We start from the raw sequence: 27,919 nt of genomic DNA on the forward strand, positions 1-27,919 counted from the left end.
AAGACATTCCAAGACCGGGCCAAAACCATCGTGCAATCACCCCCCACACAATTTCAAAGGTTCATGAGCTGCTGAAACAAGAACGGAGGATAAGCATCGATGAACTGGCAGACCGTCTGAACATCAGTCACGGTTCGGTTCACGCCATAATTCATGAGCTTCTCGGTTATCGGCTCTTTGGTGCGCAATGGATCCCCGAGATTTTTATCCATCGCGAGAAGACGGAGAAGTTTCGTGCTGCCTTGACTCATCTGATCGGGTATCACAATGAGCATGACGACTTCGTGTTTGCAACTGTGATCTGGGACGAACCTTGGTGCCACTACTACGAGCCTGAAACACGACGGCAAAGCTTACAGTGGAAATATTCGAATATACCACGCCCAAAGAACGTAAAGGCCATCATTTCCGCTGGAAAGGTGTTGATGACTTTTTTTTTCGATCGACAGGGTCCATTACTGATAGAATTTGCTATATCTTGAGAGGCTATCAATCGTTTCCGATATTGTGAAACGCCAGAACGGCAGCGTGTCGCAATCAAGAACGAACAACGTGGAAACTTGATGAATGGGGCCATCCTGTTCCACGACAATGCCTGTCCCCACGTTGCTTATGTGGTTAATACAAAACTGGCAAAGTTCAAGTGGGAAACGCTGCAACATCCGCCATAGAGCTCAGACCTGTCACCTTGCGACTTCTACATTTTGGGGCAACCGAAAAAACAGCTCAAGGGAACCAGATACAGACTTTTTGAAGCAGCAACCCAAGGAGTTTTATAAGACGGGAGTCACGCAACTCGTTAGTCAATAGGACAAATGTCTAAATTCTCGTGAAGACTGCTTTTAAATAAAGTACCCCGTTGTTGGCTCATTCATTTGACTTGCCCTCATATATCTTGCAGAACTCCTTCTTTTTATACGTGCTCTCTGTCGCGACTATAACTTCGGTGCAATTATCCACGGTACAAGACAAGGGACAGCTACTCCTGCGTAATACATTGGAACAAACGACAGCGTCATTGAGATTTTTCACTGGCCATTGCATATATACAAGAATGTAAGCACGGTTCTTGAATGACAAAGTTTCATTAACATATTTGTCCTCAACTTGTTCAGTTCATTGCCTTTTAATTTTTCATATCAGCGGCATGCACTGCTTTCCTGATTTCGAACTGGTATAGTTCTAAAGTTCGTGTGATATTTTCTTTACTTAATAAATAGACAAAAAACATGGAAGCATTGACGTCAGTTATGTTGGGCACAATTTTTGGCACATTCGAGTATAATATTTTATGAAAAAATACATATTTTACTTGTATTTACAGTGCGTAGCTTTCAAGAATTCGTTTGCAGCATCTTTGGCAATGACAATGCAGTTATTGTTCATGTATTTGATCCCTCGATAAATTGTTTAAGAGGAAGCTTTAACTCGGGCCCAATCCGACGCGGCCTATTCAAATACTTGTAAAACGCAGAAACGCTTTTCTGAGATAATCCTGCTAATCGCTTTTATTGAAATTGGTTGCATTTGAGAGAGAAAGTTAAATCCTAGTGTCTGTTGGAAACAGAACTTCGATTTAGGGCCTGAATTTTGTTTAAAATATTTCGGAAAATTCGAAAGTTTGAAAAAATAGAAGCACGTCGTTTACAAACTAATAGCTATGCATGAAGAACAGATATTGTGGTTCTGTAAACGGCATTTATTATAACAGTCAAAGCGGACAAGTTTGCTGTGTCAATTTGTATCTTAAGTGAATTGGTTACGTTGTGTACAAGGGTTCTGCAAAAGCCGTATTTCCACAATACTAAATTTTTTTGAGATTCATGTGTAATATATCTATTTTGTCCGCTGTAGATGTACTATTATATGCAATTCACAGAATTGTGATATCATTTTTCATTGTTGAGTCACGGAGATTTAAACTTGATAGTTTCGTTTTGTGAAAATTTTCAATTTTGGCCAATTTTTAATAAATAATTGACCACCTAAATGAAAAGTTCGAAGCCAGTAGTCACTAGAATTAAACTTTTTCTTTTAAATGCAACAAACCTCCTCAAATTTGGTGAAGTGGTTGCACGGAAAAACGAATTCCCCTTCTACATGCACTTAAATAGGAGCACCCGAGCTAAAGCTCCCTCTTAAGGAGGAGGTTGAGCTGCAACGTGCAGCTACACACACACACACGCACACACACACACACACACACACACACACGCACACACACACACACACACACACATATATATATATATATATATATATATATATATATATATATATATATATATATTTATTTATTTATTTATTTATTTATTGGGCCAGTGGCGTAGCCCCCCCCGAACAAAATTTCTGGCTACGCCACTGTCGCGTTGTCCTCGTTGCTGAAAGTGCTGTCGAACGCGCTCAGAACTCGGGGAATCGCGGAACCACGTGCTCCATCGATAACTTTCGAGGCTTCGTTTAATTTCCCGCGATTGTTACGGTTGGTGTGTAACAGCCCGGGCTAAAGGGATGTTCAACCACCATGCCTCATCGAAACAAAGGGTGGATTCCTAATTTGCTGTGGTTGTCTCGAGTGGTTACCGGTCTGGCAGGTGCACCGCAGTACTTATACGCCCCTTCATGTGTGTGCATGCCTAAGCGAAACGAAGAATGGATTGCTAATTTGCTATGGTTGTCTCGAGTGGATGCCGGTGTCGCGGACGCCCCGCAGTGTTCACAGGCCCCTGTGAGTGCGTGCGGGAAAAACCCTTTCCGCGAACTGTCAAATTCTAGGGGACAGCGCTCTCCGGCGAACCAGACAGCACCCCCGGGCTGCCGCAATGGAGGCACGCTTGTGAGGACCTCAACTGGGACAATGAATCAGCCGCCCATCCACAACCAGACGCTCTTTCCGCGAACCAACGACGCGCGAAACAGAAGGGATCAGCTGCCTACGATCCCCAGTACCCGCGGGTTGCCACCAGCGGAGGCAAGCTCGTGAAAACGTTGTCCTGGGAAAGTAGGTGCCGCCGCCGAGCACCGTGGGACTCGTTGCATGTCATGTGACGTTGACGTGAGCAAGATCCCGCTTACGATTTCAGTGGGCCTATTTAAAGGGCCGTGCAATATACTTTTTCACTTCATTCTCTTATCTTTCACCAACCATTGAATAAACCGTGGAAGTTTCGCACTAGAAGTCGTCTCGTCCCTGCCTGATCGCCATGGTCTACCGGACGTCTGCAGCATGCCGACAATGCCACGCTACCCTATAGTAAAGCCGGTCGAGGTTGAAGAAACAGGCGTCGCAACAACTGGTCGGCAGCGGTGGGATACGCTACCCTGGAGAACTAAACACGATACAGCGTCCAGTACAAGTCCTCACTAGAGGGAAGAACCTTCGGCCCACTGGCTTTGCCGATCAACGCCCATCCCCGAAATTGATCTGCCCAGAACATGGCCCCCGCATAGAGAGAGACCGCCGGCATATAGAACGGGTCTTTTTGGAAGGAGGACTATATGGCGTTTCGGTAAAGAGAGGCGCGGTTGTGCGTGGTCTTGTCGAGAATAAACTGTTGAAATTTGTCCTTTTGACCTTGTCCGGCGCTAAAATTTTATCCACGTTCGAATGCCAACACGCGCAGCGGGGTTGTATAGAACGAGCCTGCACAAACCGGAAGCTGCGGCTGTCCTCCCGACTGCTCCGTGCACAACAGCAGCGACTGTTCTCTCGCTGTTATCCCGCGTGACGCTTGCGGTTGCAGCTGGCAGCGCAGAACACGTCGTCGTATACGTCGACACGCCGGAGGTTAGAAGAACGTGCGTGCAGGATGTGCCATACGTTACAAACGTTCGTATCTCGCCGTTGTGGCCTTGAATATATGTGGCGGCTTGCTCTCTGCGTGTATTTGAGTGCACGACCTCACTCTAAGACAAGTTCGCACCCTTTGGGTCGTATCTATCCCCCACAAGAATAACCGTCGTCTGTTTTGTCCGCATTTCCTTTCTTTAACGCTGCGAGTCGGTGTGAAAGAGGTTAGAAATGTTCATGCTACCGGAAAGCGCGTGACATTACTAAAGAATGGTAGCCGTATTAATTAGTATACCTGCGCAGGGATTTCGTTCGGCCTCTGCGCGCTTTTTCGCCACCGCTTCTTATCGATGGAGGCTTCTGCTTGCGCCTTCTATATATGCCGAGTTCCGTGACGAGTTCCGAAGAAACGAGAAAAGGAAACGAGCTCCGTGAAAGTCGTGTTCGCAGCATTGCGACATGCAATGGACTACATTGACCAGGAATAAAATATTTTAGACTGCTTGAAGTACGCTTTTCAGAAGGGTATCCTAAATAATGTAGGATATAAAGTGACGTATCGAATTTGTCCGCTTTGAATGATCTAATGGATGGCGTTTACAGAACTGCGATGTCTGTTTTTGATGCCGAGCTATTAATTTCTAAACATTGCGCTTCTGTTTTTCAAACTATCGAATTTTCGAAAATTCTTTTTACTAAATTCACGCCCTAAATCGAAATTCCGCTTCCAACAGTCGCTAGAATTTAACGTTCTCTCTCAAATGCAACAAATTTCATCAAAATGAGTCCGCGGGTTATCTCAGAAGAGAGTTTCTGCGTTTTACATGTATTCGCACAGGCCGCGTCATAGTTGGGCTCGAGCTAAAGCTTCCTCTTAACGTATATCTTCGTACTGGGATACCGAGTAGCGCTAAGAAGACCAGGACGGACGTATAAGAACGAGAACACGCGACGCTAAATACAACCGGGCCTAGCGAAGTCATTATGCTTTCAGGATTTTTGCGTATCCTGACGCTGCGACCCGCCGAGAGGGCGAGAGCACGCAAGAGCAGGCGAACGGTCGTGGAGAAGGATTCGAGCACGTGAACTGAAAGGAACGGCGCGTGCTCTGCACACCGCCACCGCTGTGGATCGAGAAACGGTGGCCCTGAGATTCGGAAAGAACATTGATGAAAAATGCCCGTTGAAGTACAGAAATGAATTTGACCAGTGCTAGCTGTATACTGGGATCCCTAGTAACGCCAGAAGGACAAGGGCATGAAGGACGACGCACGGCGTCCGTGTGTCTCTGTCCTTGCCTCTTTAGCGCTTCTGTTGGGATCGCAGTATATGACCGAGCAGCTAGCCCGAAACACTGCGTTGCGGTATATCTTCGCAGCCGGCCGTATTGCACTGTTCGCTATGGCTAGAGGAAATGATATAGCTAGCCGGAAGTGTTAGGTATGGCCGGACGCCAAGGGCCATACCTCGTCCCCCTCTCCTTCTCTTGGTGTGGCACCATGGGTGCTACCTCGTCTCCCTCACCTTCTCTTGGCCGGAGCCCACGAGCGCCGGAGATGTCATTCACTCTACCCCCCTGCGCCGGAGCCCACGAGCGACTTCTTCCGCTCCTCTCATGGTCGTGGCATCGTGTGTGCTTACCTCATCCCCTCACCTTCTCTTGGCCGGAGAGGTTCTTCATACGACCTACTCGCCGGACTCGCCGAAAAGAGGATCGACTTCTCCTTCCGGCGCCTGGTATTGCAGGAGGAGGGGCCTTCTCCCTGTGCCTGTCACGTGTCATCGACGGGAGCAAGATCCCGCCCACACGATTGTAGCGAGCCTATTTAAGGGGCTCCGAAATGTACTTGTGATATACTTCATACTTGATACTTGATACTTTATTCTCTTCTTAATTTTCTTTCAACAACCTTTGAATAAACAGTGCAAGTTTCGCACTAGAAAACGTCGTCTCGCCCTTACTCGGTCGCCATGGTCTACCGGATGCCTGCAGCTCGCCGACAACGCCACGCTACCCAATAAGTAATGTCGGTGGAGCTTCGAGAGACAGATCACTTGCAGTGGGATCGCCTACAAATGCAACAAACTGGTTGCTAACGGAGGGATCGCCCAGAGGGGCAGAACAGAAGTAAGCTGCGCATGCTAGCTTACATCCAACAGGAAATCTCTGTGGCGGCGGTGACTGTATTGTTCGGCTATATAACGTTCGTGCCATAATAGCGTAACGTGTATGCTACGGTTAACTGATCAATGTAGTTTCTTTTATAAGCGAGTGGGTAACCAGCGCCAGACGATGTTGTGGGCTATACATGTTCTCTGTACCGTTCGGTGAAATCGTTAGGTCAAGTGCCTTTTATCTACAGAAATAAGTTTCTACTTTTCTTACAAAGAAAGGGATGCGTTATGATTGCATCATCTTACAGAAGTGCGCAACACGCTATTTATAGGCCACGATGAACCTATATGGAGGAACCGCGTGTTTCGTGAAAAACGATTCCACCTCGCGCCACAGCTCGCACATAGCAGACGTAACAGACTCGTCTAACGGAAGTGGTAATGTGTGGCCTTCTCGCATTGACGCTCGGACTTTGTTGCACGTTCTGCGTTGTTCATTTTCGCGGTGCCTTGTGCTCGCCTATCCTGCTTGGAATATCTGCGCAGGTCGGGGCCCGAAGGTGCGGACCGAAGTAGATGGCTTTGTCGAAAGGTTAAGTTTTAGACTTCGAACACCGAGCTGACATCTCTCGTGAGTGAGTCGCATAGACATAGCGTCGAGCGTTGGGTATACGGGCTTTTCCGGCGACCGTTCGTTCGGATGTACACACATCCGGGTTGCTTCGCTGTCGGCCACTCCGCTTTCTCCGACTCCCATTGCGGCTATCGCTCACGTGCTCGCGCAACAATCGCCGCTCGTACGATGTCTGTATCTTGCGAGTTGAACGCTGTCCGCCCCCCGCTCCCCCTCGGGAGAACAATAGCGCTACAATGAGGCCCGGCGAACAGTGCGACGTCTGCTTGTCCTTCTGCTTCCGCACTCGTATCGCCTTGCTCACTCCATCTGTCGTGTCAGTTTCCTGTCCCCGCTGTGCACGCTGTCGGGGTTGAAGGACGGACTCCGGGATGAAAACCAAACTGGGAGGGTTTTATTCTACATTATTTACAAGGAGGTGAGCGTCAAGTAGCCGTCGTGCAGGCATTACGGGCCGGCAGCAACTCGGACGCTGCGGCCCGCGGCAAGAAGTTCGAGAGAGGTGAATCAGGGAATCAGGGAATGTCCCAGCATGCTCAGGTCTCTCTGGAAGGCTTCTTATAAACCTTTTGATCACTGTAAGTCACGTCATTTTTGACCAATAGGAAAGTCCACTCCGATGACGCCACTTTCAGCCAATGGTAGGCGCCCGTGTCGCGGTGTCACACCTGGCGGCTCTCTGCGGTCTTGCCTCGCAGACTGGCAATGCACTTCTTCTAACGAGGAGAAGGGGAGGGCTGCTCATGCTCCATTGTCCGAGGCCCCCCTTCTAATCCCGGCGGCGTACGAACTTGTTGGCACGTGAACTTGTTGCCTTCAACTTGTTTGCTCGGCCGCTCCTCTGGAATGTGCTTTCCTGCTTCGGCATTCCTCAATTAGCTGTGCTGCAATCCGATGTGGTCTGGGGAACTTGAAGTAATCGCAGGAAACAGCTCCATATCTAACAGCTCGTCCTCGCCCCGGTAGTTCTGAATGGCCGGTGAACTCAATTCGCTGGCCATGAGGAACGCTGAAAGAAGCTGCAGGGTACTGGGGTCGAGCCTCGTTTGACAACCCTCGGGATCCTGGCCCTGGAGAACAGACGTCAAACAAACAAAACAACACAGCGCTGCACCACGCGTAAGCGCAGGCTCTTCACCCCTGACTCGCCAGACTATTACTGAGTCAAAATCAACCCTGATCTTTTAGTTCCCCAAATTTGACAAAGCAGTTCCAACCACCCTTCCAAACAGCTATCCATTTCTCCTCGATTGCCGACAAGACCAGAGTACTATTGTTGTTGCAAAACAAAAGGGTCGTTCACGATGCAAACAACAAATGAAAACAGCCGAACATAACTTAAGTGGCCTAACTGCACGAACAGCCTGTTTCCAATCTTTCGCAGTGGCGTACTTATCGCACGTAATGGTGCCACTGGACAATCTGGTCAACCTCACAAGTACGTAATCACAAGCGCACTAGCCTTGTGGTCACTAAACAAATCGCGTACTTGCGTTGTAGGCAAACTTTGCAATCACGCTTACTCACGTTTCTTCCCTGAAAGTCCTACAGGACACGTGACATAAACGAACAATTAAACTTGCGGGACTTACACACTCCGCAGAACTCTTAAAATAATGCGTCTTTTAATAACTCGTTCCACGCGTACTTATCAGAGAAGTCAGAATACGGCTGCCCTCCACACACACTGGCAACCCATTCATAAAGTCTGCTTCCTTCCGTCCACACAGGACACGCGCTAATGGAACTAAGAACGCTTCTCCGTGCAAATCATGCACTCACTGAAAATCTACGCGCTTAACCTTAGAAAATTCAACACTTAAAAAGAAAGAAGGTTAAATAAAACACGCGCGTTACGATAGGCCTCTCATCAGTAACCTTGACCCTCAGGTTACTCACACACACACAAAAAAAACCTATCTACTTATTAATGAGCATCTCGCGAGACTACATGTTTACATAAACCTCATCTTTCAAATCACGGAGCTTCTCAAACGAAAACACAAACAAAGCTCAAACCTTACATATTGAAAGAAATCCCAGTCTCAATTCGCGAAAACTTTCCGATGCTCAAAATAAAAAACAAAACAACATGCTTTACTTCTACGGGAGCTCTCCTGGCAACCCGTTCCAAGCATTTTCAACTAACTCATACTCTGAGCCGTCCCCGAGCTGGTCGCGGCTTGAAAACTACTCTGGCTGCCGAGGAAACACAAAAGGGCTGACTAACTATCAGCTCCCCCAAGACGTTACGGTCTCCTGCCAATTTGCGTCCCCGCGCCCCGCTTTCAACACGAACTCGATTGACCGCGTCGCTACTCCCCACCTGGTCTCGTCCTGCCACCTTGCGTTTCTTCGAACTGCACGCTGAGCTGTGAAAAGAACTACGGAACGACGAGTAGTTTAACTGCCTCGTGCCCTTTGTCCGCGTCCGTGCAGAACATTCTTCGCGGTCCCCCTTTGACCGGTGGCTTGAACGTTTTCGATGCGTCAACATCGTCCGAGACGACCGCATCTTTTTCCTCGCGCCCTGCCCATTTGGGTTTCTCGCCATCTTTGGCGGCGTTACATTAATTACCGTCTTTCGGTCTTTACTGCGCTTCTTTTTACGGCGCTTTCTCTTTGCACTCGCCTTCATGTCGCCTTCTCGTGCCTCGTGCTGGCCGGTACACATTTCGTCGGCCCGGATCGGTCTCTTGCCCGCACAGTCTGAGTGATTCTCACTTAAATCAATTCTCACTTTGCCTCGACTGGCGGACAGCCCAACCGACTCTGGCACAATGCAGCAGGCTTTACTCGAGTTAGACAACTCGCACTCTTGCGAACTGCCCTCTGCTACATTGCCCAGCTCACGCTGTGCATCGGCACACAGCCCGTCGGTATCGATCGCTGTCTCACGCGCACAGTCCGAATGATTAATAACTGAACCATCCCTATCTAGGCTATCTAGACTGGCGGAGAGCCGCACCGATCCCTGAACAATGCAGTTGTATTCTCTTGAGCTACGCAGCTCGCAATCCTGAGAATTACCCTCAACTGCACCGCTCAGCTCGCACTTCACTTCTGCACGCACATCTGGCTCTACATGGGTGCTCGCGTCCCTCGGGTCAGCAGTACCCTTTCCTTCGCTAGCAACCTCGCTAACATTACCAGCGACGCACACGCGCGGTAACTGTGCCAATTTGTTCGCAGCTGGCCTAGCTGTCTCCACAGTCATCCGTTGGCACAGCACCTCGTCGCTCTCACTACCGCCTTTAACGGCCTCTGTTGCCACTAAGGCTTCGTTAGCAGCTAGCGTTTTCCCTTCACTTAAGAATCGGCAGCTAATCTCACAGGCACTACTCTTCTCGTCGGCTTCTGGCGAAAATCCGCTCGATGCTGCCTCATTCTTTCGCTCTGTATTACCTACAGAATTCTCAGACAGCCGTTGTCTCTGTGCCAAAAACTGATCACAATACTGTATCTCTTTGATCAGTGCTGCCTTCTCTCTCTCATACTTTTGCTCACGCTCAAGCTTTCGTTCCTGATACCCACGTTCGCGTTCCTTCTCACGTTCGTGACGCTGACACCTAAGAGTAAGTTCTTGAAGCTCATGCTTCCGTTCATTCTCGCGTTTTTCACGCCTACTCTCACTCTTAAGTTCACGACGCTCTCGCAAACGTACACGACGCTCTCGCTCCCGTGGCTCCTGTATCACTTCCCAAGCAAGCTCAATGCTTTTATTATCATTGCCACTATCTTCAATCGCCTTTATGATAGCTGGCGTTTTCATCCGTTCGTCCGCCTCAACTCCCAAATCGTCGCACACCAACAACAAGTCTAACTTCGTCAACCTTCTAAGATCCATGGCAGCTGCCCCGACAGGTGGTTAAAACTGTTTTCCTTAATTAATTTGTGAAAACACACAATGCATCAAACTCCCGATTCCCAGAACTAGCAAAATGCACACACAACATTTGAGTCTGGCGAATCATAAGGAAAAAAACCACGCGCTCACTTACGGTTGCAGCACCCTGCCATCCGGTTCATTTGTCCGCTGTTTCCGGTTCCTCCGGACTCCCTGGGTCGAAGGCTCGCTCCTTCTTCGCTACTCCCAGTTTCTTCGGACCTCTTTCGACGAAGGCTCTCTCTTCTTCGCTCCTCCCGGTTCCTTAGGATCTCTCTCGACGAAGGTTGATTCGTAGCGCTGCCACCAGCTGATGCATTCGGAGGCGATCCTACCGCTGCCAACCAGATGTAGGGGTTGGAGGACGGGACTTCGGGATGAAAACCCAAACTTGGGAGGATTTATTTCTACATTATTTACAAGGAGGTGAGCGTCAAGTAGCCGTCGTGCAGGCATTACGGGCCGGCAGCAACTCGGACGCTGCGGCCCGCGGCAAGAAGTTCGAGAGAGGTGAATCAGGGAATCAGGGAATGTCCCAGCATGCTCAGGTCTCTCTGGAAGGCTTCTTATAAACCTTTCGAGCACTGTAAGTCACGTCATTTTTGACCAATAGGAAAGTCCACTCCGATGACGCCACTTTCAGCCAATGGTAGGCGCCCGTGTCGCGGTGTCACACCTGGCGGCTCTCTGCGGTCTTGCCTCGCAGACTGGCAATGCACTTCTTCTAACGAGGAGAAGGGGAGGGCTGCTCATGCTCCATTGTCCGAGCCCCCCCTTCTAATCCCGGCGGCGTACGAACTTGTTGGCACGTGAACTTGTTGCCTTCAACTTGTTTGCTCGGCCGCTCCTCTGGAATGTGCTTTCCTGCTTCGGCATTCCTCAATTAGCTGTGCTGCAATCCGATGTGGTCTGGGGAACTTGAAGTAATCGCAGGAAACAGCTCCATATCTAACAACGCATGCCTTGGCAGCGGCTGTGTGTCCACGGACGATATCGATGCGTCCTGCGGTTCGGCCGCGTGTGCGATGCCGTGGCCGCGTCGAGCCGCGGCACGTCTTGCGGCCGCGCCAACCTTGTTGCGCGAATCCGAAATCTGTATCGCCGCTGGGAGCGAGTGTGCGTGGCAGACAACGATGGAATTGTTGGAATTGCAAGCAGTCGGTAGGCCACCTGGAATTAGACGAACTGACGGAACGGTCAAATATTACCGCTCAAAGCGCGAGTGTCTACGCGTCTTTCACCGTGGCTGTGTCCTTGCGCTGCATTGCGTTCTTAACGGGACACTATAAAGAGAAAGACATGAATGAGTTTATATACTGCTAAGGTGTTCTTTCGAGACTTTATTTGCGTTAATTCCGTGCCAACAGGTTGGACATTAGATCTGAAAATTGCGGTAAAGGGTAATTTAAACAAAGGTTTTTAATTTCGCGCCGTAACCTCGTCGTCGGTGCCTCAGTGTGACGTCACGCATTTCCAAAATATTTTCTCGTATTCGGGCCGTTGTCGCTTAATAAATGTGTTTAAAACTTGCCAAGTTCAATCTCGGGCTCCTTTACAATACCGCGTAGTCAGTATTTACCGATAAGACAACTAACTAAGCCCGAGCAGACACACAGCGAAAGTCGGCGACGTCACGACCAGCTGGTGCGGGCACTTCAATGTGGCGTCGCCACCGGCGTTTAGTTCTTGCGTCTTTTCTGACCTATCAAACCTCCTCTTATGGTAACCGTTACTTTTTTTGGTGTCGCAGAAGAGTAAATTACCGATACAGCTCGAATAATTTTTCTCTTTAGTCCAGCAGGCCGAGGATGCCGCCAGGGCCGAACGGCTTCTGGTCGCCATCTAGGCGGGGTTGCCTCCCCCCCTTCCCCCACCCCGCAATTTGGCGGCTAAATAAATAATTGTTATATATATATATATATATATATATATATATATATATATATATATATATATATATATATATATATATATATATATATATATATATATATATATATATATCAGTGTCGCTTTAAGTATTCGTACATTTGTCCTTGCGCTAAGGTATACACGTTGTGCCCGAGTTGTGAACATTACGCAAAAGTAGTTAAGTAGTTGTAATAGTAGTATAGTGGTGGTGATGCACAGATATGGGAGCGTTGGGCGAAATCGTCTCCGGAGGCTTTTGTCATAGTGCTTGGACGACGTATAGGTACGTAGTTTCGTTAGCTGGTTATCTCCTGGCCCATATAGCTACCCCATCGTGGGGTGGTGATGCAGAGTCAAGAGGCCGGAACATTACACCACAAAGCGGAAATGAAGAAGGGAGTTCCTTATTGGGCTGGACTTGCGTGCGCAAAGCAAAACAAAACTTAGGCATATATATACAACGAGTACAGCCGCGCACAATCGGCGGTCGCATCGCAATCGCATTGTTTCGAGTCGGGCACCCGTTTAAACGCCCGCAATCGTCGCATTACACGCGCGTCGTGGCAGTGCTCGAGTCCTGTCTGCGAATGTAAATACAGCGTTCGGCGATTAGCGCGTGTACGCGATCTGACGATCACTGGACCGTCTCGCCAGCGAAGTTACGATAACGTTCGCGAAGTCTTCGATACAGCTTTCGCGTCTTTCGTCAATCGCTAAATGTCATTACGTCAATATTTGGGCGGAAGCGGTCGCTGGCAAAAGAGGGGGGAAAAAATGATAAGACAGTGTCCACCTGCAACTGCAAAAGCTTTTCGGGTACTTTCCCGCACGACGACTGCACTGTGTGCCGAAACATAATAATAATAATAATAATAATAATAATAATAATAATAATAATGCGCGTGACATATGAACGTTGCACTTTCACGTGCCAAAACCTCGATCTGATTGTGCGGTACGTCGTATATAGTGGGGGACCCGGGATTAATTTTGACCACATTGGTTTGTTTAACGCGCGCCCAAATCTGTAAGTATGCACGCGCATTTTTTCCCCCTTTCACCTCCATTAAAATGCGGTCGCCGAAGCAGAGATCTGGCCCGCGGCCTCTGTAGCTCAGCAGAGCAACGCCAAAGCCCCGCGGCGGGCACCCCAACGTCAGACTGTGCGGCTATGTACTTCGCGAGCAAATTTATCTTCTCGGCTAAGTTGCTTGCTGCGAAAGCGTCCGCCGTATGTAAGTACGTGCGGCGATACCGGGGACAGGACTTTCTCTCGTTTACAACCCCCGCATATCCCGGCGTTCGGTGCAACGCGAGAGTTGGGTATTTCGAAGTCCCCGATGTGCATGCATCGGTGAAAGTATCGGCAGGAGGTCAGCATGCGACGTGGCCACGTCCTGCACGGACCGGTCCGTGATGACTTCGCGTGCAGCGGCGACTGCGGCCGCTGGCGCCTGCGTGCCGGTGTGTCCTCCGGGCTGCGATATGCCGCTGTATATGTATGCCGCTGTGCACATTTCATGCAGGCGCCTCCGCCTTGAATGGCGGGTCCCCGTGTTGGTGCGGGACTCATGCGCGGCGGCTCGCTGCTTCCTCCCCGTCTTTTTATTTATTTATTTTTTCCACACACAGGCGCGTCACGCAAGTGATACGTGCCATGCACACTGTATACAACGCAGGCCCGAAAGGCGCGAGAAACAAGCTGCGCGCGCTGCGAGGTTTCCTGTCGCATATCTTTACGGCTGCGCTTTCTTTCTTGTTCTGTTCTCCCCCTCCCATCTCTCTCTCTCTCTCTCTGAACCTTATAGATGTGCATTCGTTCCGCAGAGGTGATAGGCTCACACATGCGCAAGCAGAAGTGCGTTGCTTTTGGTGGGTTTACTTTTCCTGCTCTCTTTTTATGAGTTTGTGTTCCCTTTCTGCACAGTTTGTGTTCCCTTTCGCACTCGCAGATACGCAGGCGTATCTGCGAGTGCGCGTCGAAGCAGCTAGGAAACTCGCTGCCCTCAGAACGCGACGTGCTAGTGCTGCCCTGTTCGGTTGCTGTCTGGTTGACCGCGTTAATTACGCCTCGCCTAATCGTACTTACGCCTCACTCGTCGCAGTGGCCGTGTCGTCGCGCTGCTGGACACGGAGGTCGCCGGTTCGATGCCGGCCGCATTCCTATTGGGGGCGGTGTAAAGAATGCCGTCCGTGTACCGTGCACTGGGTGCGCCTTATAAGAACCTCGGGTGGTCCAAATTATTCACTGCGGCGTCCCTCGTAAAATGTGCAGTTTCGGGAACTTTAACACACAGACGCACAAAAAAAAGTGAATTTAATAGTACTCTTCTCGCCGGAGTTCGCTTTCGTGACGTTGTCGACTGGGCAAGGGTTGAGTTGAATTGAGTTGTTGTAAGCTACTGGTGGGATTAGCCTTGCAGTTGCTGCCAACTGGACCGGACAAGTTTTACCATCTGTTTCAAATAAGGTTACCATATAGACAGTGAAGTGCATTATTCACGAGGGTGAGCGTTATTAAGTCTGTGACCATGACTGGTTGAGTAGTTATATACTACTGGCTGACTAAGTTATTTAATTAGGTCGGGTCTTAGTGAGAAACTTGTGAGGACAGGAATAGGGGAGCAGGATTTATTTACAAATATACATTAGAACAAGCGTTACATTCGACAGTCTGGCGTGGCTCCCAAATGGAGCACCCAAGACGGAGCATACAGAATACGAGCACGAAGCTCCAAACACACTGACAAGCACGCAGCTCACGAGCACACTCTAGCAACCGAGAAACAGCTGCTTATAAACACTCGGTCCTCCCTCGACCCTAGGTGACGTTCGACCGGGCATCGAAGCCGAGCCGCCTTTGAGCGGGATGGCTTACACACACACGTACGCACAGCTTTCGCTGCTCCCACCGAGGCGAGACGGGCTTCGCTGAACTCGGGGCTTCCGTCTTGACCAAAGGAGGCGCCTCTTATTCCCCAAGCTCACCCCCGCAGGGTGGCCGCCGGTTCTCCATTGTCTTGCGTCCTGAAGGGCGCGTGGGACGTTGCCGCCAGATACATTCCCTCGAGAACTCCCCAACTCACGGCAGATTAGGTCGGCGGTGGCGTGTTCAGTCACAAAGCCTGGTTCGTCGAACTCATCTCGGCAATCCCGCGACGTATTGTCCTTCGCACAGAGTAGACTTAGCGGCGCCGTTTGGCTAGAGGATGACGGTGGCTTTCCAGGAAAGGTCGACGCCGCTGTTGCACCTGGCTGGCAAAACTTTGCACGTTGGCACCTCAGCGGGCCATTCCTAACAGCGCTTGCGTTAAGTCGGACTCCAAAGTCCCGAAATCAATTTCCGCAAGAGCATGCTTAAGCATGTCAATCTTTTCGAACGTGCAAACTGGTTTGTTCCCCGGAAATGTGGTTATCGGCGTGCGGGAACGCACGGTTATTGTATTAAAATTCTGCTGGCGACGATGAAGGGCCGCATAATCGGCGCATTCCACGACGGCATACGCGGGGTCTGATGGGGCGTGTCGCATCCTTATCTCGTAGTGTGCTTTTTTGATAACCCCGTTTCCGCTTGCTCGTCCTTACCCTCCTGGCGAGAAACGGGACGACGCCCTTCTGCGTTTTGATATTTTCGTGCAGGGAGCAAATTGCGAAACTTTCATGCGTCTTTTCTCTCATTTTTTAAATTATTATTATGCTTGCAGTGTTTCTCGTCGTCGCTGAAGGAGTTCCCTTTAGAGTCGAGGTTCCAAAAAACATGCGGTCAACCAAAAATATTTACGGGACGCAGGTCCCACAGCAGATCCGTCTGTTCTTTGTGTTCCTCATCTTCTCCTTTACTCCGACGTATATGGCAGCCAAGCGCACTCCTGACCGGGTAGTTTCCCTGCCTTCTTTTTTATCGCGTATTTCCAATAAGCTGTACGCAGTCGATATCGCACTTACACTCGCCAGAATAGGTGGGTGGCGTTAGCAAATGATTGACGGTTTCTGTTTTCATCTGCGTCAGCAGTTACTCCCTGCTGTCGACAACGACGCACTCCGCAGCATAACGGAACGATGCAGCTGTAGGACACCCGGGTTTCATGGTCTTATAGCTGCTGTCGCGGTAATGGGATATGCTGCGAAAACATTGGGGAAGGGGGGGGGGGGCAGCGTGGCAAGCACGTCAATAAACAAGCACAACCGGCATCGGCGCTCGTATGTATATATAGCTTCCAGAAGAGCCTCTTGTTCCGGCTGGCGGGGCGCAGGCATGGCGCTGTCGGCCGCATTTCGTGTTCACTATATACGCTGTGTGCAGCTGTCCGCGCCAAGTAGTGCAAGACGAAAACCGAGACGCGTGTGACGCAACGCGGCGAGCGTGTCGGAATGCGCGATGGGAAGAAGGCGGCCCACGTGCGCGCACACACACACACACGCATGCATGCTTGTGTAGCGGCACGCTGTCTGGGAGGAGACGCGCCGGCGCGCGTTTTCATCGGCCGCGCATTCGTCTGACGCACGACGCGACGCGCGGTTCCGGACGGAGCATCCTCATTGCTCGGTGCAATATGTGGTGTTCGAGTTAGGTGTATCTCGACTGTGTGGAGAGGCACCTAACTTTGGATCCGGTCCTCGTACGTAGACGTCCGCCGGCGGAAGATCCGCTTCTTCTCATCGAGTCAGTCTTCTGTCGCGGTGTTGCTTCACAGCCAAGTATATATGCGGGCGTGGTCGCCAGCCCTTCCGAGCATGCGTCGCCGATGCCGCATATATCCGTGACGTCATCTCTGTCTGGCCGGTGTGGCGGCGTTCGGTCGTCTGCAATGGTGTATACTGTATACCGGTTCTATACGTGGCGCGTGCGTTACGTGTGCGAGAGGGCGCGCAACTAGCGTGCGACAAAATCGAAGCGTTTGAATATAGAACCACCGCGGTGAAACCGACATACATTATAAAGTCGAAGCAGGCATAAACCATTTTTCTGTTGAACTCTATGTAGAATTAGTTGCGGATGACGGTCGGCAAGCAATGGCTACGTCGATCGCCTTCTGGGAAGTATGTTCCCGGTTCTTTCTTTTTTTTTTATTGCGACAGCGTGCCTTCTGGCATAAAAAATATTTAAACAAGTAGATACACTCCGGATACCGGTTCGATTCCCAACAGGTGGCAGGCCGCATTAGGATGCAGCTGGAACTCAACTAAGGGCACTCGTGTATATACCGTGCTTCGGCTGCACGTTAAGGGAAGTCCAGGTGGTCAGAATTATACCCCGAGCCCTCCACTGTAGTCACAGCACACTGTGCAGCATCTGGACGTCACATAGACTCCAGCATTTAATTCGTATAATATATTTATTATACGTATTTACGTCACATTTATTCGCTAATAATCTTGTACTTCATATAGACGCCGTGTAATCCCCTACACGTATACGCTTTCCTCGCATTCGTTTTGTGCCGGCCTAACATGTGGTGGTTCGCGAATATCGAGCGCCCGGCTGCAGCCCCTGCTTTCATTCGAACGACATCATTCGGCACGCTATCTCTCGATGAGTGCATCACTCGAAGGCGCACTGCGGCTGTGAATCAGCCAACTGTGCGAAATACCGCGACTTCCTTTGGCGTCCGCGGCTTTCGGCGGATGTGACTCCCTTTTCTTGTGATATGGTTCGATTTCAATTTCCCAGACGCGAGGGCCTCGCCTTGAGTGAAAAAGCCTGTTTGCGCAGTTATGTATATATAGCAGCCGGCGTTTCTTCCGCCTATACTCGCTGTGCTGCGCGTCAGAGTGAAATCTGTTTCCCTCCGTGTGACGCGATGCATGCGCAGATTTCCTCACCGAGTCCGCGCCCCGTCGGCCGAGTGGCCGAAGCAGACGGCGACGCGTACTGTCGCGCAGTTGTGCGAGGCTTTTAATTAGCATAACAGTGGAGTCCGGCGCCCAGCATTTGCACGGTGAATCGCGCTGTAATAAAAAAGTGACTCATGAGTGAACGCTCGAGTCTTTCACTGTAAACAAGAAAGATGTACGTCTGAGGGACTGATAGCGGAGCTTCGACCTTTTTTTTATTTCCTGCGCGAGCTGTTTGCCTTCTCTCGTTCGCGCCTCGTTTTGTTATCTCTTCCTTGTTTTTTTAATTTTTTTTTGTCTTCTTGCTTCCCTTTAGTTGCCCTTATCGGTTAGTCAGCGCCAGTATCGCCCGCCTCGTTCTTGTCCACTCGTATCTCGCTGTTTACGCTAATGGCAGCCAAAGCCGTCCCATACTACTACCGCTGTGTGCTGATTAAGGGGTTTTAATGGCAACTATCAAGGATAATAAAAATGAAATATATATAAAAGGAGGCCGTGCATGCACGTTGAAATGAAATTATCGGGTTTTACGTGCCAAAACCACTTTCTGATTATGAGACACGCCGTAGTGGAGTACTCCGCAAATTTCGACCACCTGAGTGTTTTTTTAACGTGCACCTAAATCTATGTACACGGGTGTTTTCGCATTTCGCCCCCATCGAAATGCGGCCGCCGCGGCCCGGATTCGATGCCGCGACCTCGTGCTCAGCAGTCCAACACCATAGCCAGTGAGCAACCATGGCGGGTGCATCCACCTTAAGCGTGTGTGGAGTGATAGTGTTCTGACTCGACTAATTGTGCAGCCTATACTTCCGGTCGATTACACCCGTGCACACCTTAGCGCGTAGTGATCGCCCCACTCGGTGGCGGCGTGCATTCCTTTCTTTTTTATTTTTTGCATATATATATACGTCTTGGTGTTACGACGCTTCTGTGGCGCATGCTGCACCGTGGATGGATGCATTCAGAGAAAAGAAGCTAACACACGTACACTGAGATGTGAGACAAGCACTGACGGTGTTGCGACGTCTACGTCTGTTGGCGTCTCGCTCCCCGAATGAATGCGTATCACCACCTTGGCTTGATTCAGATTTCAATTCCATTAAAGTGAGTGCACTCGACAACTGTGCGACGTTTCTCAGAAGTCATTTCCTAGTCTCGACCGGTAGGCCTGGCGCTAGAGTACTGAAAGTGATAGGCCCCTAGAAGGAACCAGTCTAGCGGTCTCTTACATACATACATACATACATACATACATACATACATACATACATACATACATACATACATACATACATACATACATACATACATACATACATACATACATACATACATGCATGCATGCATGCATGCATGCATGCATGCATGCATGCATGCATGCATACATACATACATACATACATACATACATACATACATACATACATACATACATACATACATACATACATACATACATACATACATACATACATACATACATACATACATACATACATACATACATACATACATGCGCACGCTTGATTCCAGTTCTATAGTTATCCGCGCGTGAGGCAGCCTCTGAGCAGACCGAGCATTTTGCTGTCGAAAGCGTTTATGTAGTACGTTCTTTCGAATGGCGTGCGCCGCAGTTGAATGGGCATTGTTACGATGATGACATCGCGATTCTCCATAGTGCACCTGCACATGTCGAGCCACGAGATCTGCAAATAAAAGTGGGCTCCGCGCGACGGCATCTCGCAGCGCAATGTTCGCCTCTGGCCCTGCCGCCGCGGATTCTATGGCGAGTCGCAGGGGCGACGTTCATCTGCGACTGCGAGTGGATTAATAGCCGTCGCGGGCGCGCTCCCCCGGTGCCATTAGTGCGAGGAGTCGGGGGCGGGACGTTTAAGGCCCGCGCGACCGACGACAGAACAAGGGCCGCCGTCGTGTTCCCTCGGGTACGTATGCCGCAGAAGCGAGGCGCTCCGAAAGCGACGGTTAGAGAAGCCGTTCGGCGGGGAACAACCGTCGTGACGACGCACGGCCGCGTCTTCTCCGCGGAGCCCCAGCAATTAGTGCGGTGCGTCACTCAATCAAGCGCCCTCCTGCGGGCCCCGGCTTTCCCTCTCGCTTCTGCAAATGGTTCTAAATGATACCAAGACGTGCACGCGCGTATGCGCACGTAGTGTATCAAGCACGCGCGTGCCGGGGTAACCCCCCTGGGGCCGCCGGAGGGGTCGCGACGTTGTAGAACGAGTGCCTAATGAGCGCCGCCATCGCGTCTCCTTTTCAGCGCGCTTGCCACCCCTGTCCGTCTGCTCGGCGCGCCCCGGCCGTCGTCTGCTGACAGTGCGAGGAATGCAGCAGCAGCAGACGACGCGGAGCGCTTGACGGATGCGACTTCCTCTCTGCGTCGCTTCGCTCGGCGCGCGCCCCTGTATGTGTGTCTGTGTGTGTACGTCCTCTGCGCAAGCGGGCGTTATCGCGCCTCAAGGAGATTCCGCCGCCGGCGCGGGTTTTTCTTTTTCCCTTTTCGTACCCTCGCTGCTGCCAACTGAGTTACTCCCCGCGTACTTGGCGCATTCGACCGGTGAAGTGGCGACGCGAAGTAGCGGCGGATACGCGCGCGCATCGGCGGCCATCGCAGTCAACAGTGTGCGGCTTCGTCGTCCGAGTGCGTGGAGCATCGACGACTTGCCCCCGAGTGCGCGCCTTCGCCAAAGCGACGCCGTGCTGCGCGCAAGCGGCGTGGATGCGACCGCCGTCCCTTCGATCCGGAGGTTCCCAACCTGCTCGGTAGTCAGCGAAAGTGCACTTGTGCGCGCCGTCGGATGGACTCTCTCGTTAAGCGTCGCCTTGCGCAAGAAGTGGACCAGATTGCGGGTCGAATTTCACGGGCACGGCGGCAGCGGCGGCGCTGAGTGTGTCGTGCGCGGGCCGACGGCGTTCCGCAATCTTTCGCGGTGGGCATTGCACTCGGCTCGGCCGGCAGTGCGCGCGAAGCAGCCGGCCGAGGAATAGAGCCGCGCGCACTCCGCGTTGGGTCATCGCTCTCCGGCGTAATGCCGCGGTGAATCGCCCCGAACTGCTCTCGCAGTCCTCGGATTTTGGCGTCCCTTCTCCTCGCAAGCCATCGCCTCTGCCGAAACGGGTCCCTCGTCGCCCGACGCTCGACGAGTGGTCCGCGGCGACGTCGCGCCGAATAAGTGCCGGCGCCGTTCGTGGCCGAGGCGGAGCTGTCGGCAGCGTCTGCAAAAGCGTTCACGCTTCGACGTCTCCGCGAAGCATCTCCTCCGCAGGCGCTCCTCTCCAATCGAAGATTGCCTTATCCGATGCCACGGTCTCCTTTCGCCGTCGGACCGCGTCGAAGCTGCGCCTCCCTTCGCCCCTCGTGTAGCGCAGATTATCGTGCCCACCTCGCGGCCTGCGGCTGCACCGACGTCGTCGCGCTTTCCTCGCGACCACGTTCGCTGGCGCGCCGGCAAACAGCGGCGGCGGCGGCAGCAGCTGGTGACAGCGTCCTCGGCAAGCGGCGCGGCGAAAAACACGCCCTCTCCGCAGCGCCTTCCCGGTGAAACGTGTCGCCGGGCCGTCCGAGCTTTCCGCGGGGCCTCGGCGTCGTCGTCGTCGTCGTTCTGCCCGTGACGGGTGCCGTCGTTCACGAGGGTGTGTTGTTGTGCCGTGTCTCGTGTGTGACCACAAACGGGCCGTCTCCTCTTCTGGGCCACTTATTTTTTTCTTTTTTGCGTGCGGCTGCAATGTGAGCGTGGTGCGTCTTTTTTTTTTTCTTGCAGCTGTCCTCGGTGTGCAGCCGCCCCCCATTTCGCGTGCGTCATAGGCCGCGATTTGACGCCCGCATACGTCGATTGTCGCCCGCTGCGAAACCAAAGTGGCACGCGATCAGCGCCGTCGAGAAACGGCCCGTGCTGTGTGCTTTCCGTGGGAAGAATTTGGGCCCCGTTTCGCCGGCTGGACGAGCGCACAGTGGTGTTCGTTGGATGAGCGTGACGCGTGACTTCGCTGCGGAAAACTTCAGGGAAAGCAGCCTCGTCGTCCGCCCGTGCGATGGCCCCCGCTTCTCAACCCTGCCGGCCAGGTTTGTGTCTGTGACGCCTCCTCGCGGAGCCATCGGCGCGAGCCCGAGCCGAAGTGTCGCGAGGGTCCGGGGCGACGCCCGAGCGCGCCCGCGGTGTTGTGTGCGCTCCGCGCTCGCCGTGTCTCTACCGGGACGACGACGTGTTCGGATACGCGGCGATGGAGAAGTTCTTCCTGCGGGCCCTGGGCCGCTCGTACACGTACTGCTGCGCCGAGGCGACTCCGCCGCTTCCGGCTCCGCCGCCGCCCCAGCAGCAGCCGCCTCCTTCCGGGCGGACGTCCGGCGGTGGCCGACGGTCGGCGGACGTCGGGGGACCCGCGGTTCTTCGCAGCAAGGCCTCCTCCAGGCACCAGCACGCGAGGTCGTCGCCGCGAAAACGACGTGAGTTGGGACGACGCCCCCGGGCTTCGACGTCGGGGGGGTTTTTTACGTCCCGTGATTACGCCGAGTATATAGTGAAGGCTGGCTCTCTTTGCTCGCTGTTTCGTTCTTTACTGTTTGTTTTCATTTCCTGTTTTGCGACCGCTAATACGTTCCCGGTAAACGCTCTCACCGAAAGGAAGCGGGAATACAGGGAAGGTCCGCGATCGGAGCTCGCAGCGGCTTCCGCCTCTCCCCTCCCCCCCCTCCCCCTCCCGCCTGTTTTCACCCGATTGTGTGCAGCGTTCGTTCGGCACGTGTCGCGCCCGTGTGTGCCACGTCTCCCCTGGCGTCTCTACTTCAACGACGCTGCTTTGCCCTCTATTTTGTTTCGCGGTTAGCGAGGGCTTAATTTCCTTTTCTTTGGTGACTCAGCGTTGCGTTTGAACTATATATCTGCCTTGAACCGTCAGCTTTATTTGCCTCTGCCTTTGAAGTTTCGTTGGCCGTGTTCCCCTTGAACGAGCATTGTGTACAGTAACTGAAAACGGCCTAAAGCAGGAGAGCAGCAGCGCTGTTTCGAGACGTTATATACCGACAGGCACATGCGCGCGTTGCTTCTTATATCGGCGTCCTCATTTAAGAGCACATTTCCCATTCTTGCCACTTTTCTGTTGCCTAATGCTCACTGCGATGGGCTTCCCACCAGCGGCTAAACCACTGAACTGGCACTGTCAAAGTGCCGTCACCGAAGTTTCTCCACCGAGCCCCCGCGCACACTTTATCGTCTTTCTAGCATTTTCTTGTGATGCGAAAACGCCCGTGAACTTGGAGTTAGGTGTGCACGTTAAAGATCCCCAGGTGGTCCAAACTTCCGGAGTCCCCCACTACGGCGCGCCTCATAATCGGATGGTGCTTTTGGCACGTAAAACCCCATAATTTTTTTCTAGTTTGTCGGAAAGACCGGGAACATTTGCGTGTCGAGCGGAAACATTATAGGTGCCCCCGATGGATGACGTGTGGCCGCGTGAAACGCGCCCGGAGGTTTCGGCGCCGCAGGTAGGCTGCGCCGATGCCGCACGTGTGTGTCTGCCTGCTCGGCGGGAAGCGCTGTCGGAGATCCGCGTCGAGAGCACAGGCTCGGCGCCCGTGGTTGATGGGTTGTGTGATCGCGATGACCTCGTGAACGTGGCGGCCCACTTGTACACGACGCGTGCACGGCGAGTCCCGGTGTACGTATATGCCCCGGAGACGGGCATTCGAGCTTAGCGCCATTCGGCCGGTGCATTTGCTACGGTTTGTGGACATTTGGTTGACTGACTGATTCAATCACTCAGTCAATCAATGAACCAGTCAGTCACTCAATCAGTCAATCAATGAGTCAGTCAATCAATCGTTCGTATGATAAATGCGAAGCACGCTGAAACAAAATCGTCCCAACGGAGACGACGAGCAACAGACACGTGGGCACCTTGTCAGCTAGACTGCAGGCGAACGTTAAATAGCGTGCTTTGTATATGTACCTTAACTTTAAGGGGATTTCTGTGTAATTAGTACTCGAGTTGCGAAACAATACTGTTGGCTGTACTACATGGCCGCTAAAGGAGTGGGGCACTAAGTAATAATCATAAACGAAAGATGTAACATGTAGTGCCCAAAACATTCCGCCAAAAGAGTAACCTGTAAAAAGTACACCACGAACGGACAAACTCCAGGAACACTTGCAGCGTTCATCGCGAGGATGACTCGCCGTGGTGGCCCGCTCATGTGGCCGTGGCGTCCTGCTGCGGAGCGCGACGTCGATTCCCGGCTGCATTTCGGCGGAGACCACGTGCGAGTCCCACCCACCACTGTCTATATACGGCTTCCCTGAAACCCACTGTGCGGTGAACGTGCACGAGCCAAACCTATTCAATCGAGACGCTGACCTCAGCGTGCATGTTGTGCTTCTTAGGTTGTGTCTTGGTGCTTCAAACAAACCCTACGATAACCTCGCCCGTACGGCGGAGCGCGGGTATTCGAAAATGGATTTAAATTAATAAAAATAACGCGCGTGGCTGCGAGTGGCCAACGGGGAGCCAGAAACTGCCCTCTCGAGGAGAGAAGTGTGGCGTAGCGATGTGTGTGCACAGCAGCAGCGAGCGAGCCCTCCCCGTACGCGGTGTTACGAACTTGTACCGCTGCACCCCGATTACGGCTTTGTGGTCCCGTAGCGCTCGTCACCCGTTTCGTGACAGAGCGTTGGTAGCGAAGACTCCGAGCCTGGCGTCGATGAGAATAACAAAAGGGACTTTATACATTATATACAGGTTATCATACAGGACATGAACGGGTCGGCACTGGGGCCGAGTGCTCACAACAAACGCGACTGTTCTCGCACGGCGACGTCCGGCGAAAACGCGTGACACATCTCACCCCAGTCGGGAGCGACACTGTCTCCCGGTGGGTCGGCGGATCCTGTTTTCGAGGCGGCCTCCTCGCCGCTTTATAATCCCCGAGAACCATTGTCACTCAAACGGCCCAATACAAAGTCAGCACACGACGGTCGTCCGAGGGGTCCAACCAGCGACCGCGCTGGCCACCCGGTTCAAAGTTCGCGCGCGCGGAGACCTCCATGCAAAAGGAGGTGCGGCGCCGGGCTGTCTGGCACACGCTGACACGTCTAAACACGTCGCCTGCCGATGCTTCTCCCGCAGGACACCGCTGCCTGACGGCTCAGCACCTTGACTTGTGAAGGGAGAATTAGGGCGCTCGCAGGATAGATTCTGCATCTTGCAGATTCGGAATCCGGGCTTGTGGTAATGGCACAACAGCGGCAACAAGCTGTGCACACACGCGCACACACGCGCACGCACGCGACGTTCGCGTGTCGCCCGTCACTCGACCCGCCCGTGGACGGGGCCTCCCCCGGAAACGTGCCGGCTCGGCGGGAGGCCCGGCGGGGAAGACCTCCTCGGGGGGCACGGTGCCCACGTGCGGGGCCCGTTCGTCCTCGCGGGAAGCGCGCCGTCGCACAGCGCGCTGCAAACCAGATGCGCAAAGCGCTGCTGCACTGAGGCGACCCCCCTTTTTTTTTCCTCCATATTTGGCGGACTTACTTTCTCGGACCGTTTGAACGTGGCTCTGGTACGTTACAGAGTTTTAGAATAGGGGCCCCAAACGTCCCCAAATAAATTGCGTCGACGCCACTGCGCATGCGCAAGAAGCAAACTGCGCTTGGATTTTTGCGTTGGAAACGCTGTTTCCCCGATTTAGCGGGAGCCAAAATAGCGGCCCCATTGCGTCAGCAAACATGGCGGCACCCATCGAAGCGACGGCTCTAACCGAGCACCAAACTGGGTTCGATACATCGTAACGCGTGAAGTTCGCAAGCTAGGAGAAGTGACTGCGGTTGTCGCTTTCTCTCGACTAGCTTGTGTTATGAAGATTGATTCATTAGACGCCCCTGGTTCCGAATTCGATTGTGGGTTTTATGGCTCGTAGGCCTAACACGGCTAAGCTTGGCTGGTGAAGGCACGTAAAGTTGCTTTGCCCAAAACTAAGCGGAACTAATTGCTTGCTGCTTACAGAATAACCTCTAAATTGTAATTAAACGCGAACACACGCAAGTCAAAATTACTATTCCTATCATAAAATGGCATATTTTATTTAATTATTTCTAATAGCTTTTCTTTGACGCCGTAGTGGTGCTGTCAGCGCAAGACGCTATCCGCAAACGCAAAGCCCTATTCTAAAGCTCTTCACTCCTGCGTGCCCCAACGCTAACACCCGCAACGCTCTTTGGGGCCCCGAACTATTTGGACCCCTATTCTAAAACTCTATTATCGCCGTCGCGTCTACTGCACTATTAAAATCCTATTTACCTTTCTTCAGCTTTAGGGGCGGAAACGCGTAAAAGGCAACGTGATCGAAGCAAGTTCGTTGACTGAGCACTCTTTACATGTTGCCCAATAAAACTAATGCCCTAGAAAGAACATCTAAAATGTTTCGTAATCGAAATTAGTTAGATCTGCAATTGCGTGTGAGAATATACCGAACCTATTCGGGAACGTTACGGACGATGTGCTGTTCGTCTCGGTCACCCAAGTATACCTGGTAGGTATCCTTACTTGCACGCATGCATGCATGAGCAAAGCACGGTAGTATAGGCGCACGGGTGAAAGAAAGATGTAATCATCGTCTCGTTGTGCTCTCCGTGTACTACCGCGCCAGCATTGACCATACACACACGCATTCATGCATTCTGTCTGCATTGCAAAGAACATATCTTCGATGAACGCATTCCTTTACGTTGATTGTCACAGCGCGTGCTATGTGCACGCATTTTAGGTTAACCTTTTTAATATTGCTGCAATTGCAAATGCCAAGGCTGCCAGGGCGCAGTGTTCCCAAATTTGGTAGAAATCTCGTAACTGTCACCAATATGACACGGTGTGGCTACTTGCTGTTTGATTAATGTTTTTCGTATACAACGTCTTGTCGCAGTGTTTCCGAAGTGTTAGCTAGAACACTAACACATTTAGCCGCACGTTTCGAGGGCGCATTTCTCTGAACTGCTGCGATGTAAAGAAAATCTCTAGCAGAGTGGTACGCCTTGCGTAACGGCTTGCTTCTGATTTGCAACTGCAAGCTATATGGAGGCGCTGTAAATTAGTTAATTAGTGAATTTTTAAAAATATTTGATACTTTACTAATGATCACGTAGCTGTTGATTGCGTGCTTAAAGGTTACTGTGAAGTCAAGCTAAATAGATAACGCAATGCTCTAGAACGTCTAAAGCGTCGATGTAATCGCGAACAGAGCTTTAGTAACCGATAAATTGAGGCAAATGCATGACACAATTTGAGACTCCCCAGCGACATCCCGCTACTAGCCCGATGACGAAGGCGCTCCTCATCATAATGTATGTCACTATAGTACTCAACTACTCGTATTAAAAAAAAATCATTAGCGTATAAGACGGAAGAAAATGCTACTTGTCTACTTCTGTTCGATTCTAAGAAAAAATAACATTTTGACGTTACCCTTCAGTAGCATGGGTGGTTGAAAGGTTTCGTTTTCGCTCGACTCTGCGCGCTCGGCTCTGGGCCGCGCGCGCTGTGGAGTTTCAGTTGTTTCGTTATCGCGTCGTGCTGCGCTGGTTCTGCTGGCTCGCGAAACTTGCATTTGGAGCAAGCAGCGAGAATACCACGTCCATGTGATGTCGTGGGATGCGCGAACGGTCCGCGGAACCTGGCCAAGGGCAGTTGCAGCGGCGAACCAAACTTTACTTATCACTTATCGTACTTATCGTATCACGTATCG

At 51.8% G+C, this 27,919-nt stretch overlaps 1 protein-coding gene across 2 annotated transcripts in view; it reads left to right on the forward strand.

Annotated features, from left to right (window-relative positions):
• LOC135905288 (centaurin-gamma-1A-like) overlaps nucleotides 1–27,919 on the forward strand; it is a 317,818-nt gene that overhangs the window by 146,019 nt on the left and 143,880 nt on the right. The window contains exon 1 of one of the 2 annotated variants that reach the window (XM_065436306.2): nucleotides 21,730–22,636. The exons of the other annotated variant lie outside the window; for it this stretch is intronic. Within the exon in view, the coding sequence (XP_065292378.1) occupies nucleotides 22,414–22,636 (223 nt within the window). The 5' untranslated portion in view covers nucleotides 21,730–22,413. Of the gene's footprint in view, nucleotides 1–21,729; nucleotides 22,637–27,919 lie in introns of those variants that run through there. 2 annotated transcript variants of the gene reach the window in all.

The sequence above is a fragment of the Dermacentor albipictus genome, chromosome 4 (genome assembly GCF_038994185.2).
Source record: "Dermacentor albipictus isolate Rhodes 1998 colony chromosome 4, USDA_Dalb.pri_finalv2, whole genome shotgun sequence".
NCBI classification, from domain to species: domain Eukaryota; kingdom Metazoa; phylum Arthropoda; class Arachnida; order Ixodida; family Ixodidae; genus Dermacentor; species Dermacentor albipictus.